The 18,588-nt window shown below is 37.9% G+C and overlaps 1 protein-coding gene across 2 annotated transcripts in view; it reads right to left on the bottom strand.

Moving 5' to 3' along the window:
• ATRNL1 (attractin like 1) overlaps positions 1-18,588 on the bottom strand; it is a 730,944-nt gene that overhangs the window by 39,773 nt on the left and 672,583 nt on the right. Inside the window, exon 29 of one of the 2 annotated variants that reach the window (XM_046649419.1) lies at positions 9,316-9,391. The exons of the other annotated variant lie outside the window; for it this stretch is intronic. Coding sequence (XP_046505375.1) covers positions 9,348-9,391 — 44 coding nt within the window. The 3' untranslated portion in view covers positions 9,316-9,347. Of the gene's footprint in view, positions 1-9,315; positions 9,392-18,588 lie in introns of those variants that run through there. 2 annotated transcript variants of the gene reach the window in all.

The raw sequence follows: 18,588 nt of genomic DNA, 5'->3' as shown, positions 1-18,588 counted from the left end.
GGACTTTCCCGTGGGTCTGTCCAAAACTTTCTTAGAATTGCACCAGGGCTACCCAATCATTCTTCCTTCCCCCTCTCCTTTCACAGGTGTCGGACATACATCCTGGTCTGACACTCTCCTTACTTATTCCTGCTTCCTCCCTGTATCCTTCACAGGCATTTCCCCCAAGAAAGCGCTTGCACATCTAATCTCATCTTGGTGTCAGCTTCTCAGAGGACCTGAACTAAGACACTGAGGAATGTTAGGGGGGGATGAAAGCATTTTTAAAATGTAAAGTTAAAATGAAATGCTTGTGGGACCTCCTTCTTGCCATCTTCACTTCCCCCTACCCCAGGTTCCACTGCATACATTACACAAATCACAATGCCAAGTGTGGAAGAAACGTGGTTTTGCTATGAGAAGAAGAGAAAGATGATACTTAGGGAATTCTGACCAAAGCAGATCAAGATTGAATTGGATCCCAAGACAAAAGAGAGGATATTAAAGGTGATAAACAGAGGACAGGGATACAGTCACAGTTTCAGCTAAAAAAGGAATCCTGGCTTAAGTTGTTGACTCTCTTTTACCTCTAAAGACAGTCGAAGGTAATGCTCTCAAGCAGAGAATTTGCCACATTTAAGAAAGGAAGCAATTAAAGTAGAGACCGTCTCAGAAGCATTTTCCAGGTCAGTATGAAGAGTAACAACATTCCAGCGATAGTGCTCAACAGTCATGGGAAGGGAGAGACTGGAGGCAGAAATTGATAGTACCGGGCCTGGTTTTTATAGTAAATGAAAGTGCAGGCCAAGGAAATGGAGGACAGACTGAAAGATAGCAAGGAGAGAGCTGTTACTCAGAAGATGGCTTGTCTCTTTGAAGCACATTTTTCAAAGGTTAAAATCTAATTTGAACTCAACATCCACCGGATGCAAAATGAACGTGTCAGTTTTTTTTTAAGACAAGGCGGTACCACGGGGAGCTAGCCACACTTTAAATCATTTAACTCCCAAGCAATTAAGCAAAAAATGAAATGATAAAAAGGAGTCTTCCCTAATTTGTGTCAGATTATGTGAGTCTAAAATTTCAAACTTTCTAAGGTACTCGAGAGGGCCAAGAGGATCGCAGATTCAGAGGCTACAGTGGAAAGTCAGAAGCAGTTTCTAGATTTTGATAGATTTCAGGCAAGATGTGTCAAAAGAAAAGCTTGACATGGACAGCCTGGCTCCCTTGAAAATTAAGCTTCTGTGTACAGAGTTCTCCAGGTAACCAATTTCTACGTTCACCTCTGCCTCCAAAAGCAGGTCCCGCAGGACTCCACTTCAGCAAAAAGCTGTCAGATCCCCCGGCTGCTTTTCACTACTGAATTCCTTCTGTAGGTTGTGTCATTTGTGTTAAAATAACAAATTCACATCCGATTGATTTGTGAAGGAAGGAACTGCCTCAAAATTATTCACTGATTTTCTTTAATATACAAACAAGCAGAAAGCGTGGGGGGAAAACACATTTGTGAATTGAGCTGTTTGCTTTTTGTGTAGCTTCTTTAGTGAAAAACAGGGAGAGGTTCATTCCAGATTCTGCTCTTTTTTTTTTCACTTTCTAATATGATGGCTCCACTCATCTCCATGCACGTGTTTCCCTTCCATTAATGTTAATGGAAGTCACTCTTCTGTATCAAGGGGAGAAATAGACCCCTTTGTCTTTTTAATTGGTCCTATAAAACAATAAAGGAACACACTATGTGAGTTCTATCTAGAAATAAATTCTGGCCATCCATACTATGCTGCTTTTAAAAAAACATTTTTTTTAAAGAAGATAATATGTAGCTTCCTCGTTGGACATGAGCTAGGAACCAAATGCATAAAAAAGTACATCAAGATTAAAAGGATAATAGGTAATTTTGTTCTTTAGGAAGATGATGTTACTAAGTGTGTCTGCAGAGCATGGGGCAGAATACAAAGCACACGGCGCCTGTTAAGATGAAGCAATTTAATGGAGGACAAGAAAGCAATTAACAGTGTAAAGTCATTGATGCGAAGGATAGACCTCGAGATTAGAATCTTATTAAAACAAAGGCTGGTACAACTTGATTATAATGAGTTAAGTTGAAAGATCTCCAAAACAATCTCAGCGTGCAGATGTGGAAAAGAAAACATAATTTACTCTGTTATGATACTTGGGGCCCCATAAGCTGCTGATAGCGTTGGGATTCTTCATAGATCAATATCTCCAACAAACTGGACAGCAGCCACCTCCAGGACTGAATTCCCAGGACTGGATGGAGGGGTTGCGGGCGGGGGGTAGGTTCTGTCTCTTTCTCACTACTACCTAGTCAAAAATGAGAGTTCAAAGCATGAGGATTCTTAGCAGGATGTTAGGAGCCTTTCTAAAGCAGTAGGGTTTTTTGTTCTTCTTTTTAAATTCTTCTCCTCTGTGGCCTTTTTACAATAACATCACTAAGACTGTTTTGCAGGTCAGTGTAAAGATACGCGGTGGTTTGAAATGAACTGAGCTGTAATCTTCTGACACTTCCCTCACCGACTCAATATTTTAAGATAAATATCATACAAGGAACAGTGAGAAATGAGGCAAAGGGCACCAGATCAAATGATGAAAAAAACACAGCCTGAAACCTGCAATCAGTTAACAGTTACCATTTGGTTTGTCAACCCCTTCAAGTTGGTATAAAAATCCTTCTTAAATAGACTCTTCAGAATAAGTTAAATAATTTTTTCACTCAAATATGTACCATCTTTTTAATTAAAATAGACTTGAAGGAGGCTCAATTTTTTCATCAATTTTTAAAGACTAATTTTATATTTTACAAGCCATTTAATAAACTCCATATGCATATTTTATAAATTGAAACATATTTGCTTCTATTTTTAATGGGACTATTTCATGTGTCCATGTTAAACTGTTGTGTTAAATAAAGAAAAATGTGGCCTAAAAAGAGATAGGTTTTTTTTTTCACAAAAACTTTAGATAGACCAAAATATCAGTTAATTAACTCTTATGAAGACAACTTTAATATATTTATCAATTCACGGTCCCTCCAGCAGTGAAGAGGAGTCCATATCCTTGCCGTTATTTTATACCGGCAAACTTTTTCACCCTTGCCAATCAGGTGGATGTGCAACTGTAGCTCTTTGTAGCTCTAATTTGCATTTCATTGATTGCTAGTGAAATTGAGCACTATTCATTTGTTTATTGGTCATTCATATTTCTTCTTCTGTGAAGTCACTGTTAAATCTTTTGCTCTTTTTTCATTGTGTTGTTAGTCTTTTTGTTATTGATTTGCAGGTGTTCTTTACATATTTTGGATTTCATCCTTTATTTAATATAGCTGAGGCAGTATAGTGCAGTGTTGGAGTGGTTAAAAGAATAGACTTTGGAGTCAGTCTGCCTGGCTTCAAATCCAAGCTCTACCACTTACTGTGTGGACTTCAACAAGTTTCCTAACCTCTCTGTCTCAGTGCTGTCTATAAAATGGGGATGACAATACTACTTGTCTCACGGGGCAGTTATGAAAATGAAATGCATTAATATACATAAAGTGTTGAGTATAGTATCTAGCGCATAGTGAGTGTTCAAAAATTACTAAATATTATTTGTTAGTTACAGATTTTTTCAATACCACCTGTTTTGTAGTTTAAAAAAATTTTTTTAATGAAGTCTTTTGACAAACGGAAGTTGTCTAACACAGCTGAATTAATCAACTTTTTCTTCATGGTTTGAGCTTTATATTAAGGAATTCCTTCCCTACTTCTAAAGTCATTAAAATATTTTGTAGACTGTCTTCTAAATGTTTTATATGACCTTTCATATTAAATTTTTTAAGCCATATGGCATTAATTTTGAATTATGATGTGAGGTAGGGGTTCAATTTATTTTTTTTAAATATGAACAGCCAGTTTTCCAACACCATTTGTTGGAAAGTCTATTCCTTTCCCACTTGTCTACAATGCCAACTTTGTCATGAATCAGCTTTCTGGATATGTGTAGACTGTCAACTTTTTTTTTATTGGTTCATATACCTGTATTGTGCCAATACCACATTGTCTTAATTAGTATAGCTTATAATAATTCTTGAAATCCTGATAAGCAAATCTATGCACTTTGATTTTCTTTGGAAGGGCCCTGGCTAGTCTTGGCTCTACAATCAAGTCTTTATGAGAAGACAGATGTTTGCTTTTTTCAGGGCAAAAATTCTTCTAATGAGATTATTTTATAATGCTCTATGTGGCTCTTGAGCTGCTCTCAACCATCAATCACGGAAAAATATGTTTTTTTTTACAAAGATGATTTGTTACAGAAAATCAAAAATACAGGAAAATACAAAAACAAAAGCAAAAGTTGTCCTAAGTTCCACATCTAAAGACAATCACCATCAACAATTTTTGCATATCTTCCAGACTTTTCTTTAATACATATACCTATATGGAGGTATATTAAAATACACATTTTTACATAAAGAGTTTCATATTACACATTCTGTTTTGCTGATTGCTTTTTTTCACTCAACAACACATTGTAGAGATCTTTCCATGCCAATGAAAATTGTCATCTTTTTAATAGTTTTTTTTAATTAGTCAGCTTTGCTATAATAACAATCCCAACAGTCAGTGATTTATAACTACAAATACTTATTTCTTGTGTACATGGCATGTCTGGGTTGGGGGTCATCTCCTATGGCTCTGCTTCACGTGTTGTCTTGTTCCTGGATTCAGGAAACCATTATTTAAGACAGAGGCAGAGGGAAAGGTGGGGTGGAGACATGTAGCGGCTCTTAAAGCTTCTTGGACATGGTGTGTCACCTGCATTCACATTTGTTTGGTTGAAGAGAGACACATGGTTGAGGCTGACACTAATAGGGAGGGGCAGTACACTACTCCCACAGTAGGCACTGCCAGGCACCCAGCAGACGATGGGATATATAGTCTTATTTCACAGAGGGGAAAGCAAATGTGGGGAAAATGTAACAATCTACCACAATGATGGTTATATAGTATTTCATTGTATAAATCAGATGGTGCAAATTGGTGTTTTCTAAGTCAAATTTGGCACATGTATCTATGACCCACAAGGCCTTTTCTTTTATATTTGGGTTTCAAATCCAAATTCCAGCTCTCTTCCAGAAAAATTGGAAAATCTGGCAGCCTGACTCAGTATTGCCTTGTGGCAACAAATAGCTGGAGCTGAGAGTGGCTGTCCCCTTGAGAAAGTAAATGCTCTCCAGCTCTCTATAGTCCCCATCACTCCCTATTGTCTCACATCTGAACCACTCCCCTCATTTAACTATCGTCGTAATGTGCCTAGGCATTTAAGCTTTTTATATCTGCCTAGATAAACTGCATCTCCTTCTGATTAACATTTAGGATATTTCTAATTTTTCAATATAACATAAAACACTGAAATCAATAGCCTTGAATCCACCTTTGAATTCTTCAAATATTTTTAATTTCTAAGACAGATGGATGAAATACACTCCACATTTTGATAAATATTGCCAAACTATACCTCCAACAATGCATGAGCATGCCCCTTTCCTCAGACTGCCGACACTGGACATTACGAAGCTATTTTTTTCTTTGCTTATCCCAATAGGTCATAAATGATAATTTATTATAGTTACAACTTGCATTTCTTTATTAGCAGAGTTGAAAATATTTTCATATTCTTATATGCCATTCCTATTTCTCTCTTTGGTATGTATGTATGTCAATGGCTTGTTCACTTCCTTTGCCTAGTTTCCTATTGGCACATTTATTTTTAAAAATTAATTAATCAGGACTCTTTATGTTAGGAATATTAATGCTGTTATAAATGTAAATAGTTTGTAAATAGTTGCCAGTGGGTTTTAGCCTTTCATTGTGGCTTTGGTTATAGAATTTATGTGGTATTACTGCAGTCACAGCCTTTAGTTTTTTTCTTTGTGTGTCTTTCCAATTAAGAGTTTGTAAAAATAATTACTCATATTTTGGTTTAATATATTTAAGTGTCTTTTCACAGTACACTATTTTATCCATCCGTCCCTTATTTTAATGTAAAGTGCTGTAAGAATTCATATTTTTTTGAATAGTATCTAGCCAACCTGTGTTAATACTGTTACTGAAAAATCATCCTTCCTCCACTTATTTGATATTCCTTATTACTGCACTAAATTACCACATACACTTCTGCATATTTCTGTATTGTTTATTTTATGGATTTGTGTTTTTTGTCTAAGCCCCACATTGTTTTAATTTCTATAGCTTTATGTTTTAATATCTACAATAATTATTCTTTTTCCATTATTCTTTTCATTATTATTTTTCCAGGCTTTTACTAGATATTTTATACCTTTTTAAATAAATGATATAACCATTTTGTCAAGGGCTTCTTCTACTGTGCTTTCTTTGTTAGGTTTTTCATTATGGTTATACTTGCATCAGAAAAAAACTGACATTTCTCTACGCTCTGAAACAGTCTAATTAGCGTTGGAATTATTTTTTGAAGGTTTAAAATAATTTGCCTATAAAACCATGTGGATCTAGCACTTTTTAGAGTGTGTATTTAAAACAGCTTACTAAAGTTATTTTGTGATTATTGGTCAATCTAAGCTTTCCAACTTGTGGGTCATAAGTTACTTTATAATTTAAAGGTACAATACAGGCAGAACAATAATCAAAGAGTACATGTCATACCTTAGGAAGACAACATACCACTGGATCTATATCGAATGGGCAATATGGGTTTTTCAACAATCTGATGATTGTTTTAGGGGAATGCGTTAGGGAAATACGGTTTGATGATGATGATCATGATGATAGTGATGGTGACAATAATATAGAGAAAGCTAACTGGACTGCCTACATGCATTCCATTTTCTCCTTTTATAGTCCCTTTCTCGATTTGTGACATCCTTACCCATCAGGTTGATCAAATTAGCAAACAAAGCCATCCTTTCTGCCTTCACTCATGCTCTTTCCTGTCTGGTAATATAAATATCTCTGCTCCCTATTTGATCCACCTGACAAATTCCTTGCATCTTTCCAGACCCATTTCAAGCACCAGCTCCTTTGTGAGGGCCTCCATGATTCCTCTTCGGCACATCACCTTTGGATACAAATAGGTGTTCTCTCTTTTTTTTTGCCCATGGCACTTTGTGGGCATCTCAATTAAGAGTTCTTATTATACTTTATTGTAATTACTTGTCTAAATGTGTATCTCCTTCATAGGACATTAACATCTTTGAGCACAGGCTCTGGGACTTATTCAGCTTTTGTCTGCCTGGTATTTAGCATTGTCTGATATATAGTAGATATTCACTAAGTGTTTGCTGAATGCACAAAGCAGGGGTGATGGCTTTCCTGGGCGGCAGGAGGCTGGGGGAGGTGGGAGTAAGGGGCAGCGGCAGAGGCAAACAGAAGATGTTTTACTGCGCATTTTTCAGATTGAGGAATCATAGGCAAGAAGTGGGAGGAAGTGATCATAAGCTCTTGCTGGAGTGTCCCAGAGCTGAAAATAATGTATTCATGTTAGAACAGCAGGATGAGCATAGGCTGTCTGCAACACGCTGCCGGAGGAGTAACCTTTCGGCAGCTGGGACTGTACTGCACTCGGGAATACTGAATTACGACAGACAACTACCTCCAGGAGAGTCTGCTGTACCCTCAGTGGACCGGAGAGGTGCTGTTCCTTCAGTACATACAACTACCTTGGACTTCGTACCTCTTGTTTAGTTTCAGATCCTGCAAATCTCTGACCATTTGTGCTTAAGTTATGAAGGTAAAAATGCTCCTTTTATTTTATTTTTTAGAAACGATCTTTGGAGGAACCAAGAGAACATTAACAGTATAATAGCAATTTAAAATAAGAAGCCTTTTGATGAAATTGTTTTAATTACATAGCCCACTTTGGCATACTTCGGTTTTGATCATTATTCTGGATCTCACGCACACAGCAATTTGAGTTTTACTTAAGAAAATAAGTAAACTAGAATTATCACACACAGCTTGTGAGTGAAACCACAGTTACTGAGCGATTAGGAGCCATCTAATTGACCTAGAGGTATACTAATTAACTACCAGGGGATAAACTAAAAGCTCATTTTGTAGACTCCAAGTGTTTCTACACAGGCCCCACATGTTCTTGCAGTCTGCCAGAAGCAAGTCATTATGGTTGCCTTGGTATAAACAGAAGGAGGTAGATATTTGCGTTGGATTTCAAAACAAACGCTATGGCCATGCTCACTGCCCAGGAGTGTTATGTGGTAGCATCACAGATCCCACATGATTATGCTATTAACTTAAACAAATAGGATAAAGATTTCTTGCGTAAGAACAAATTCTTGACCATTATAACAATGCAACAATGGTCAATATCTTGTTAGCTACTCCAAAAACTAACTTTCCTTGGGACTTTTTGGAGATTGCCAGAACATTTATATTAAACTCCAGCATTTTGCAGCGGCCTCATAAATGTCTTTGTAATTTTAGAGAAGGAATAAAATTCCCTTAGGTGCTACTGCCTTACATACATGGCACCTGTCTGCAGCCAATTTCAAAGCTCTTAGCTTTTTGTGGAGGTGAGACTAAAGTATTGCTTACTGGATAAATAGTGACAAGGCCAGCAAGTTCCTGAACAAAGCTCAATGTGACTTCCGAAACAATAGCAAAATTAAGGAAAAGCAACACGATGCCAAAGTTCTGTTGTAGTCCTTAATTTCATGGCCTATAAAGCAGAGAAATCTAACCACCATCTCAGTCCCATTCCTCCAACCACTTTGTGGGTGGTGGCCCGTCAACAATCCCCTCTGGTGCATCTTCACTCAAAGGCTATGCTAATGAGCATCACGGATTCCATATCAGTTATGTTCTAGGTACTAGGAGTCAGCTCAGGGCTTCCCTGCCCCCTGAAGTCTTGCTGAAATTCCCCTATACTCCTCTTGTCTCTTTCCTCATCCTGTGGAAGTATAAAGTCCTTCTGAAGATTTTTGTTTGTTCTTGAAGATGGAGTTATAGTGGTCTTTTGAATTTCCTTGAATTCTGGCTTCCTTAAGAAACTTTCCTTTGTCATGTTGACCCGGGCATGAAACTGAGGTTCCTATTTTGTTCATACCTTAAAATATCCATACCAAGGATTCGTGAGTTCAGCAGACATACAAAAGTTATTTTGGGGGTTGGTTCCTAGGGAAGGAATCACATTTCATACTATGCCAGCTATCTGTCCCATTGGCTGGCTTTCCACTCCCCCTGCCATCCCTGCTGCTCAGCAACTGATGCCTGAGTCTCCTCTGGGAGCGGCCAGCCCCCTGTGCTGCAGATGCAGGGCAATTCAGCTCTCCCCAGGTCTGCTCCCAGAGTGCTTATGCTAATCCATCAACATGCTCAGCAGAACACAAAGTCTTCCAACTGGACAAGACTCACCTTTCCTAAAAGAAAGGTGAGAATAAGGAAGAAAAGAAAATTCTGCTATATAAACTATGTTTAATTTTATCCATGAAATGACCTTTTGAATTAGGTATCATTATTTCAATTTTATAGACGGGACAGAGAGATGCTTACAAAGTTAAACATATTGCTAAAAGTTACACAGTTTGCAAATCGAAAACCTCGCTCTTTTATTTCGCACCATACTCTTTACTAAAGTCCGTCCCAGCTGGAGTTCATCTTCTCTGTAACGTCTCCTTTCTCACCACTTCACCTGCCTGCTGAATGAGCCACACAGTCACGGTCTCCACGTCCTACACCCATCTCCCTCCATCTCACGCTTAACATCTTCAAGTTCAGCTTTGTTCTCACCCATATAATGAAACTCTAACCTGCAGTCAGCACTGGCTCCTAAATCGACAAATCCGTGGTGTTTTCATATTCTCTACTCTCCTCCTATTCTTGGGGCATTTGACACAACTGAGCATACTCTCCTTCTTGAAATTCTTTCCTCCCTATGTTTCCATGACCTACATGTCCATATATAATTTAACAGCAATTTTTTAAAGCAACTTGTCTTGCTTAAGTGTTTCTAAAGTATTAATATTAATAGAAACAATTTTTTTGAGTTTACATTTTATCACTTTACAGAATATTTAATTAGATTATTTAATTATAATACAGTACAAATATAATGTTACAATTACAAACATGGGCATAAATAGCCTTGTGAAACAACTCAATCCCTCGTCTTTTCCCAGTTGTCTGAATTTCCTCCATCTAAATACTCTCCGATCGTGAAAGATTTCCATCAGAATTCAAATCTGTTGTGCAATATGCAGTGCTACAACTTAATATGAGTGGCTTGAGGGGGCTTTGGGTCCTCTGTAATCTCCATCTGCTTCCTCCCCAAACAAACATACAGTATAGTTTAAATGATACACTTGCTATTCTTACTTTCAAAGAGTTCATAGTCTGACAAGGTACATATTATCAGCATGAAACACTGCTAGCCTGGAATCCACTGTTTTTATAAGACAACAAGAAAAGCAGTATCACTTTGAATTGCTCTGTGTCACATAAACGTTTTTAAGATTTACTCTATATATTGAAATTACTGGTGGCTAAATAGGACAGAAAATGTATTACCAGGTTATGAATTCCAAGGAGAAATTAAATAAATTTTACATGTCACTTTGGAAACTGTAAATTCCCCCTCATTGGGTAAATGATCTCTTACACAAAATTTTGCCATACTCCTTCAACAGGGAATAGTAACTGGGTGCATTCGTATTGTCTAGTAGGTTTCTTATTTATTTATTTATTTACTTATTTATTTTTTGAGGAAGATTAGCCCTGAGCTAACATCTGCTGCCAATCCTCCCCTTTTATTTTTGCTGAGGAAGACTGGCCCTGAGCTAACATCCGTGACCATCTTCCTCCACTTTATATGTGGGACGCCTGCCACAGCATGGCTTGACGAACAGTGCATAGATCCACACCCGGGATCCGAACCAGCAAACCCTGGGCTGCTGAAGCAGAATGTGTGAACTTAACTGCTGCACCAGCAGGCTGGCCCCTATCTAGTAGGTTTATTAAACAAAAGCCATCAAATTTTCCTTTAATGAAAATCAGCTTTGCAATGTCTTGAAATTTCAGACATATCCTTTAAGAGAAAAAAAAAAAGCCTCATGTGCCTTGATTCTAGAATAAATTGGGTAAATATAGGAGAAAAAACCCAAAAACTATTTAAGGAGGTTTCAGCAGACTCACTTGATACTTATCCCTATTCACTTTCACGAGTCTTAGTTCCCAAGATTTTACTCTCATCCATTCAAGGATGGAGTGTTTTTTTTTTTTTCTTATCCTGCATCTATCATTCAATAATCAAATGTGTGAGCATCTGCACCACACATTTGTAATGAACTGATGAGCAGAATTAATAATGTCCTTTTAAACTGCAGAATATTCAGAATACGTAAAATTAATCAATGAAACAAAACAATATCAATTTTATTAAGGAAAAACAAACTTTTACTAGCTTACCTGACCAAGTTAAATGAATCTCGGCCAGATAATTTAATGCCAAAACAAAAGAAAACTAAAGCTATAATTTCTTGTAATATTTGAAAGTTCCTATCCATTTTGAGGAGTCAAATTCTTTACAACAGGGAACTAAGTGATCTTATAGTATTTGGTGAAAATGCATTTTGAAACAGAAGAAATTGAGGAATAAATATTTGACGAGGATCCATCCAAGCACAGAGGAGCAATGGATAGAAGGCCCATGATAATTCACCTTGAAACTGAGTCCTGCAAACACGGCGTAATTCTATGTACAGTTTAATTCAATATACTGTCCACATGAAGTTTTTGCATGAAAATAATTAAGAATCCCCTCACGTATTTGCCAAACTCTGCATTCAAAAGAGAATGAGAAAGCCAACAAGCCCAGTCCCACATCTGTTCCTGGATGAAGTTCACAGACTTCAGCAGTTTAGAGACAGCAATTGGGCTTCTCACTTCCCCTGGACTTCCAGAACAATACGCCTTACACTCTCTGCTTCCTGACCTGAATTTCTGCTTCCACAAATGTCCTCGCTCTCAATTTTCTTCCTTGGGCACTCATGTTTTTAAAATAATAATGGATGCTATTTCACAGATTACAAGCTTTCATTTATCATTAAAAGCATATGTTTAAAATAAGATGAACATATGATTTGCTTTTTACTTTTACCTAGGGAAGATAGAACACATTTTGCAAAAGAAATTGCCCACTAATGCTGTGGGCTGGAGGTGCCCTCACAAGCCCACACACCTTGGTCTGCACCTTTAAAGCCAAACAAGAATTTCTTTGGCATTTCATGAGTCCCCGGTCTGCATCAGCAGTAAAAGGTACCATTTGAGATAAACCAGACTGACCACCTCCAACTTGACAGCCATAGCTCTAACATGCAAACTGAATATCATTCTCATCAGCAACTTCGCTCAACACGAATTTGGCACAGAGGCAAAGAGGACACTGAGCAAACCTGTAAACCAAAAGTGTCAGATACTAAAAGGCACCATTACGCTGATAAAATATCTGTGCATGGGAGTAGGCATCATTATGGGGCTATATTTCTTAGTACCTGCAGTTTATTGGCTCCTCCTCCAAACCTGACAGTGTCCTTCATGAACTATCAAACATATCATAACACAAGCTATTAAAGGAAATAGAAAGTGTACATTCCTTTAAATAATCTTTTCCCATAGCAGGTAAACTTCGCACACTTGGAAAAAAAGAATGTGAAATAACAAAAAAGACAGCGACTTTCAAAAGATGATCTGAGAAAAAAAGTCTTATTTTATAGGTACTGTGAGCGACATAAAGGCCCTTTATACAGCACTATTACTGCAAATTTTAACAAAGACACGATGAAAACAGGTGATGAATGAGAGTGGTAGAGAAAGATTCATACTACCAAATGCTCGATCCAATGTCTTTGTGTTCAGTAAATAGCATTAAAAATTAACCGTATTAGAGCTGGTGAAAATGGAACCCCTCAACTTCTCAGTCTGTGCTTAATACATTCCACATTCTTGACATCGCACAGGCTGCCACCCTTCTCTGTGTGCTTTCACGGCCACCACCCACAACGATGTGGGTGCAGAGACAACGATAAAAGGGCTCATGAGGGCTTCTCTGGCTTCCAGTGATAAACACCGTCACAATTTAGTATTTTGACTGTACATAAAGCTGTGCTTAAAGCCAAAGGCTAGTCGTATGTATGCAAACATAGATGAGAGTATATATCGAAGAAGAAAAGGACAAGGCATTCTGTGGCCATCCTCTCAGCTTGAAACCCCCCTCTCCCACACACACCAGAAACACATTATCCAAAACAACACTGACCAATTGTGAGAATATCACCACGGCTGTAGAGTCTGTAACTTAAGGGCTGGCCCAGTGGCATAGTGGTTAAGTTTCCCACTCTGCTTAGGTGGCCGGCAGTTTGCTGATTCAGGTCCTTGGTGCGGACCTACACACTGCTCATCAAGCCATGCTGTGGTGGCGTCCCAGATAGAAGAACTAGAATGACTTACAACTAGGATATACAACTATGTACTGAGGCTTTGGGGAGAAAAAAATAAGAGGAAGATTGGCAACAGATGTTAGCTCAGGGCCAATCTTCCTCGCCAAAAACAAAGAAGAAGAAGATGTAACAATTAAATACAGATACTTACATTCCTTGGTATTTGCCTACAGTCTACAAGTGATCCCTCAGAGGCTATTATCCAAGTCAAGTCATGGGGATTAAAATGGGTAGATTAATTACACTACTTATATGGACTCATTCTCAGGGCTGATAAATATTCAGATGTTTCATAAACTCTGCAGTGTGGCATTGTGGTTAAGTACACAGGTTATGGAGTCAGACGGATCTGAGCCCACATCACGAGGCAGCTAATTGTGAGCTGTGTGGTCTAGAACAGGACACATAAGCTCAGAGATAAGAATGAATGACTGTACCACAGAATCATTGAAAGAATTACTCTATGGCGGTATGTTTAAAACATCTTTAAACACCAGCACATACACATTACTCTGAAAATTCTCATTTAAATATCATCACAGTATAGGAAGCTAAAATATTATAACAAAAACTGACTCTTTTTTGGAGGGAGGGGAAGGCTCAGGCTGTTGACCAGGTTACGGAGCATTGTCCAAATGTGTGTCAGTACTGAAAACAAGTAGCAATGGGTTATGAAAGAAATGTTGTCTGCTAGTTTTGTTCTGTATCTGCCTTTCTGTTTCTCTCCATTTTTATCTCCCTCTCTGTTTTTTTCTTCTGAAATCTTCACTTATTCATTGAACCAGAAATTTGCATTAATTGCCAAACATGTGAAAGTTCAAATACTTCAGTGTCCTGTAAAGGTGACTCAGACAGGTCTTGGAGGTTATGACTAGGGAGAGATTATTAGTTTCCAGTCATATCTGGTTCTATGCATGTTCCTAGGCACTGGGGAGACTATACTCCTTTGTTCCAGCCATTTAGGAGAAGTCAGATTACTAGTTCTAACAGAAGGGACATGCCATTTCTGGGCTAGGACAGTTAAGAGGCTGTGAGTCATCTCCATGCCCTGTGACACCCCTGAAAGCCACATGCTAGGAAAACAGCATGATAGCATGAAGGGAACCTAATCCCTGAGTCACTGGCTGGAGGACTGCTTCAGTTGGCCCGCTGACTGGGTGTTAATGAAAATTAAACTTTTGTTTATCTTTTTAGCAACTAGTGGTTACTTACACCAATTAATACAGAGAGAGAAAAAAATTCATAGTAATTGTAGAAAACAATAAGTACCATACAAGAGGATCTGAAGAGGACTTCTGCTGGGAAGACTACACATAGGAGATGTCATTTTAGCTCCATCTTGAGAGACAGGTATTATTTAGCTATCTGACAATAGGGGAGAAAGAAAGGAATTCCACACAGAACCACTCATGAACAAAGGCAGAGAGTAACAGACTGTAGGACATTGCCTATTACTGTAGGCAATAACAATAACCAGGCCTGAGCTAGCTTACAACAGTGGAAAAACATGGCGTGGTCTCTGTCCTAATGGAGCTTGCTCTCATGGGGGTGTCAGATATTAATCAAAAAATCACAAAAAAATGAATGTTGAGTTACAACTGTGAGAAATTGCAGGGGAATAAGTGGTGAAGTATGAGATCATAGAATAAGAGGGATGGATCCAATTAGGGAGGCCACAGAAGGTTCCCTGAGGAAGAAATGATTGAGCTAAGATTTAAGAACAAGAATACACTAGATAAATTGCAGTGGTGGTGAGACAGCAAGGTGTGAGGGGAATGATACTTTAGAGAACATGACATGGGACAGGTCTGGAGAGGCAGGCAGGGGGCAGATCTCATGATCATATTACAGACGTTTGTCTTTACCATAAGGGCAACGGAAGATCATTGGGATGTTTTAAGCAAGATGGTGAAAAGATCTAATATGTATATGCAAAAGATTACTTTTTTCCACAATTTCTTGTGCAAAATAAACTGGAGGGGGTAAGAAATGAAGCAAGGGAACCAGTGGGAAGACACTGCAAAATATCCAGGAAATAGACAATGGTAGCTTAGAGAAGGATGGTGGCAGTGGAGAAGATGCAGAGAATAGGAGGGATGGGAGAGATCGTGAATTTGGAGACCAATTAGATGTGGGGGATAAAATGGAAGAAGGTTTCCCATTTGCATGACAGAGTGGATGGCTAGCTAACTCAGTGAGTTAAGGTAAACTGGAAAAACAACTAGATGTGGTGAAAAAAAGTCTGAGTTCTATTGAACATGTTGAACTTGAGGTTCTTTGAGAGAGCCAAGAGGAAATGCCAGGGAAGCAGTTCTACCTCTAAGTCTGGTTCTTAGAACAGCGCATCTCAAACTCGAATATGTCTACAAATCACCTGGGGAATCTTGTTAAAACACAGGTTCTGATTCAGTAGGTTTGAAGTGGGGTCCATGACTGCAGTTTTAACATGTTCACAGGTGGTGCCAATGGTGCTTATCTACAGACCACACTGAGGAGCAAGGGTTTGCAGGACAAGTCGGGTTGGAGCTAAAATTTATGAGCAACTATAATTAAAGCCTTGAGTGTGTATGGGAGTGCTTAGAGAGAGTACAGAGTGATAAAAGATGAGCGTCTAGAATTGAGCCTTAAGTAACACTGACTTTTAATGGATCAATAGAGGCATTTAAGCCTGAAAAGAAAGCAGAAAAGGGATAGATAGAAAGATAGGAGGAAAACCAGGAGAATATTATACAAGTGAAGTCAAGGCAGGAGAGCATTTTAAGAAAGAGCGAGCAAGACCATTCTGGTGTATAATGGAGCCAGAAGGTTGGTTGCAGCAGACTGATGAATGAGTCAATGGTGAGGAGATGGAGGCAGTGCACAGAGAAAATTCCTCAGAGGAGCTCGATGTGAAAAGGTGAGGGAGATGAAGCAGCAGTGGGAGGCAAACGTGGGGTTCTGGACTTCTTGTTTTTATTGATATATCCTTAGGCAAATTTTATATTCTTTGAGATTCAGCTTAATCATTGCTTAGCTGTGTGTCCTTCCCTGCAGACTGAGGCACTCCTTCCCTTATGCTGTCATAGCACACTGCACATCCATCCAACACATAATCATCACACCCCATAGCAGTGGTTCTCAGAGAATGGTCTGCAGACCTCCAGGTCCTGAAGGCCCTTTCAGGGGGGTCATGAGGTCAAAACTCCTTTCATAATACTAAGACATTATTTACCAAAATAATACTAAGACATTATTTGCCTTTTTCATTGTGTGGGTATTTGTACTGATGGTGCAAGCAATATGTCGGGTAAGATTGTTGGAGCTTTAGCATGAATCAAGGCTGTGGCACCAAATTGTAATAGAAGTCAGGCATTCTTCATCCACTATGTACTTGCAGTAAAAAATAATACCAATTTCACATAAGAATGTTTTAATCCATTAAATCTTGACTGTTGTGTACATGTCTTTTTAATATTCCATATGATGAAATGGGAAGTACACAGAAAGCATTTCTGCTGCAGACTGAAGTATGATGGTTGTCTCAAGGAAAGCACTTAAGTGATTGTCTGAATGGCCAGCTGAACTAGCTACATTTTTTAAATGAGACGACATTTTTTTCTTAAATGAGTGACTGACAAATGATGGTTATTCAGACTTGGCTATATGGCAGACATTTTCTTAAAGATGAGCAAAGTAAGCCTGTCACTTCAAGGAAAACAATTGATAGTATGTGTGGCCAATGATAAAATATAAGTTTTAACGTGAAAATAAGAATTACGGCATTTAGAGAATTTATCTATTTTCTAATATAGTAAATATCAATAGATAGAACCCACAATAACAAAAGCTTTTTGGGGTCCTCAACCATTTTTAAAAGTGAACACAGATATTTGAGAACTGCTGTCTTATACCATCACCTCTCTGCTAGTGGGTGGGCTCTTCTGGGGCAGAGACTGAGTCCTTCCATCTTTGAAGGCCTGGTGGTAAGCACGATGCCTGTGCATGGTAAGCACTCAATAAATATTTGGCAAACTAAAAATCAAACCACTGTGGAAAATATTAAAAACAAAGGCAAAACTAAAGGGATAAAAAGTAACTTGAAGAATCTGTATTCAACTTTGACAAAAACATCAAAAGCCTTAGAATGTTTACAACATTTGACGGTAATTTTATGTCTAGGAAATTTCCCTAAGGAAATAATTTATTCTAAGGATATGCATAACGAAGTAGCTATGAGAACAGTGCAGCCCACACTGAGAAAATGTATGGATCCGCTTTAAAAGAAAACTTCCTATAGACCCCCCAATGTTAACAAATTATTTTTACGATGTTGCTTAAATGTGTGAAAATCAGAAATTACATAGTAACTCTTTATGATTATAGTTCTTATATGACTAAACAACCCAAACAAAGTTAAAACAAATCTACAAATTAAATACAATATTTACAAAGAAAACTCAAATCTACAGCATTAATTTAGGGCAACGAATGCTATTTATTTGAAACTTGATTACTGCTTGCTATGTGAATATGGTATGAACATCTAAGAGCTTTTTTGAGTTTGATGTATCTAAGCTACCGCGATGTAATGATTCAATCCTGCCACCACTTTTCTCTATTTGAACTTCCATTTGTCTTGCATGCTATGAAGTCTTTGACTTCACTTAGCGAAACCAAGTATAGCATCATTTTCTTATTAAGTCAACTTCTGTCCTTTCTTATCAGTCCACAACAAAGAAGGTGACACACCATGGCTCCAGGACACTGTGAATACAAACGCAAACTCAGTCTCTGAAATTGTCACAAGGTAATTATTGAGAATTGATAATCTAGAACATGTTTTCATAAAAACACATTTTAAAATTCTCTTAGAGAACCCTTGTACAATGAAGAGTAAAATAATAATGATTAATGGTGAAAACTGGAAATAACCTAAATGTCCATTAAAAACAATTAAATAATTTAAGGACTATCAATATTACAGAATATTATGAGATCATGGGAAATATGATGACAAATAATACTTCACTAGAATGTTAATACGCTGCTTTAAAAAAGCAGGTTGCAATGTTTTATATATATATATATGTAGTTCTGTATAGATAGATATCTGTCTATGTATATATCTCTATCTACCTACCTAC

Source organism: Equus quagga, chromosome 2 (genome assembly GCF_021613505.1).
Source record: "Equus quagga isolate Etosha38 chromosome 2, UCLA_HA_Equagga_1.0, whole genome shotgun sequence".
Classification (NCBI taxonomy): domain Eukaryota; kingdom Metazoa; phylum Chordata; class Mammalia; order Perissodactyla; family Equidae; genus Equus; species Equus quagga.
This window is presented reverse-complemented; position numbering and strand designations above follow the sequence as displayed.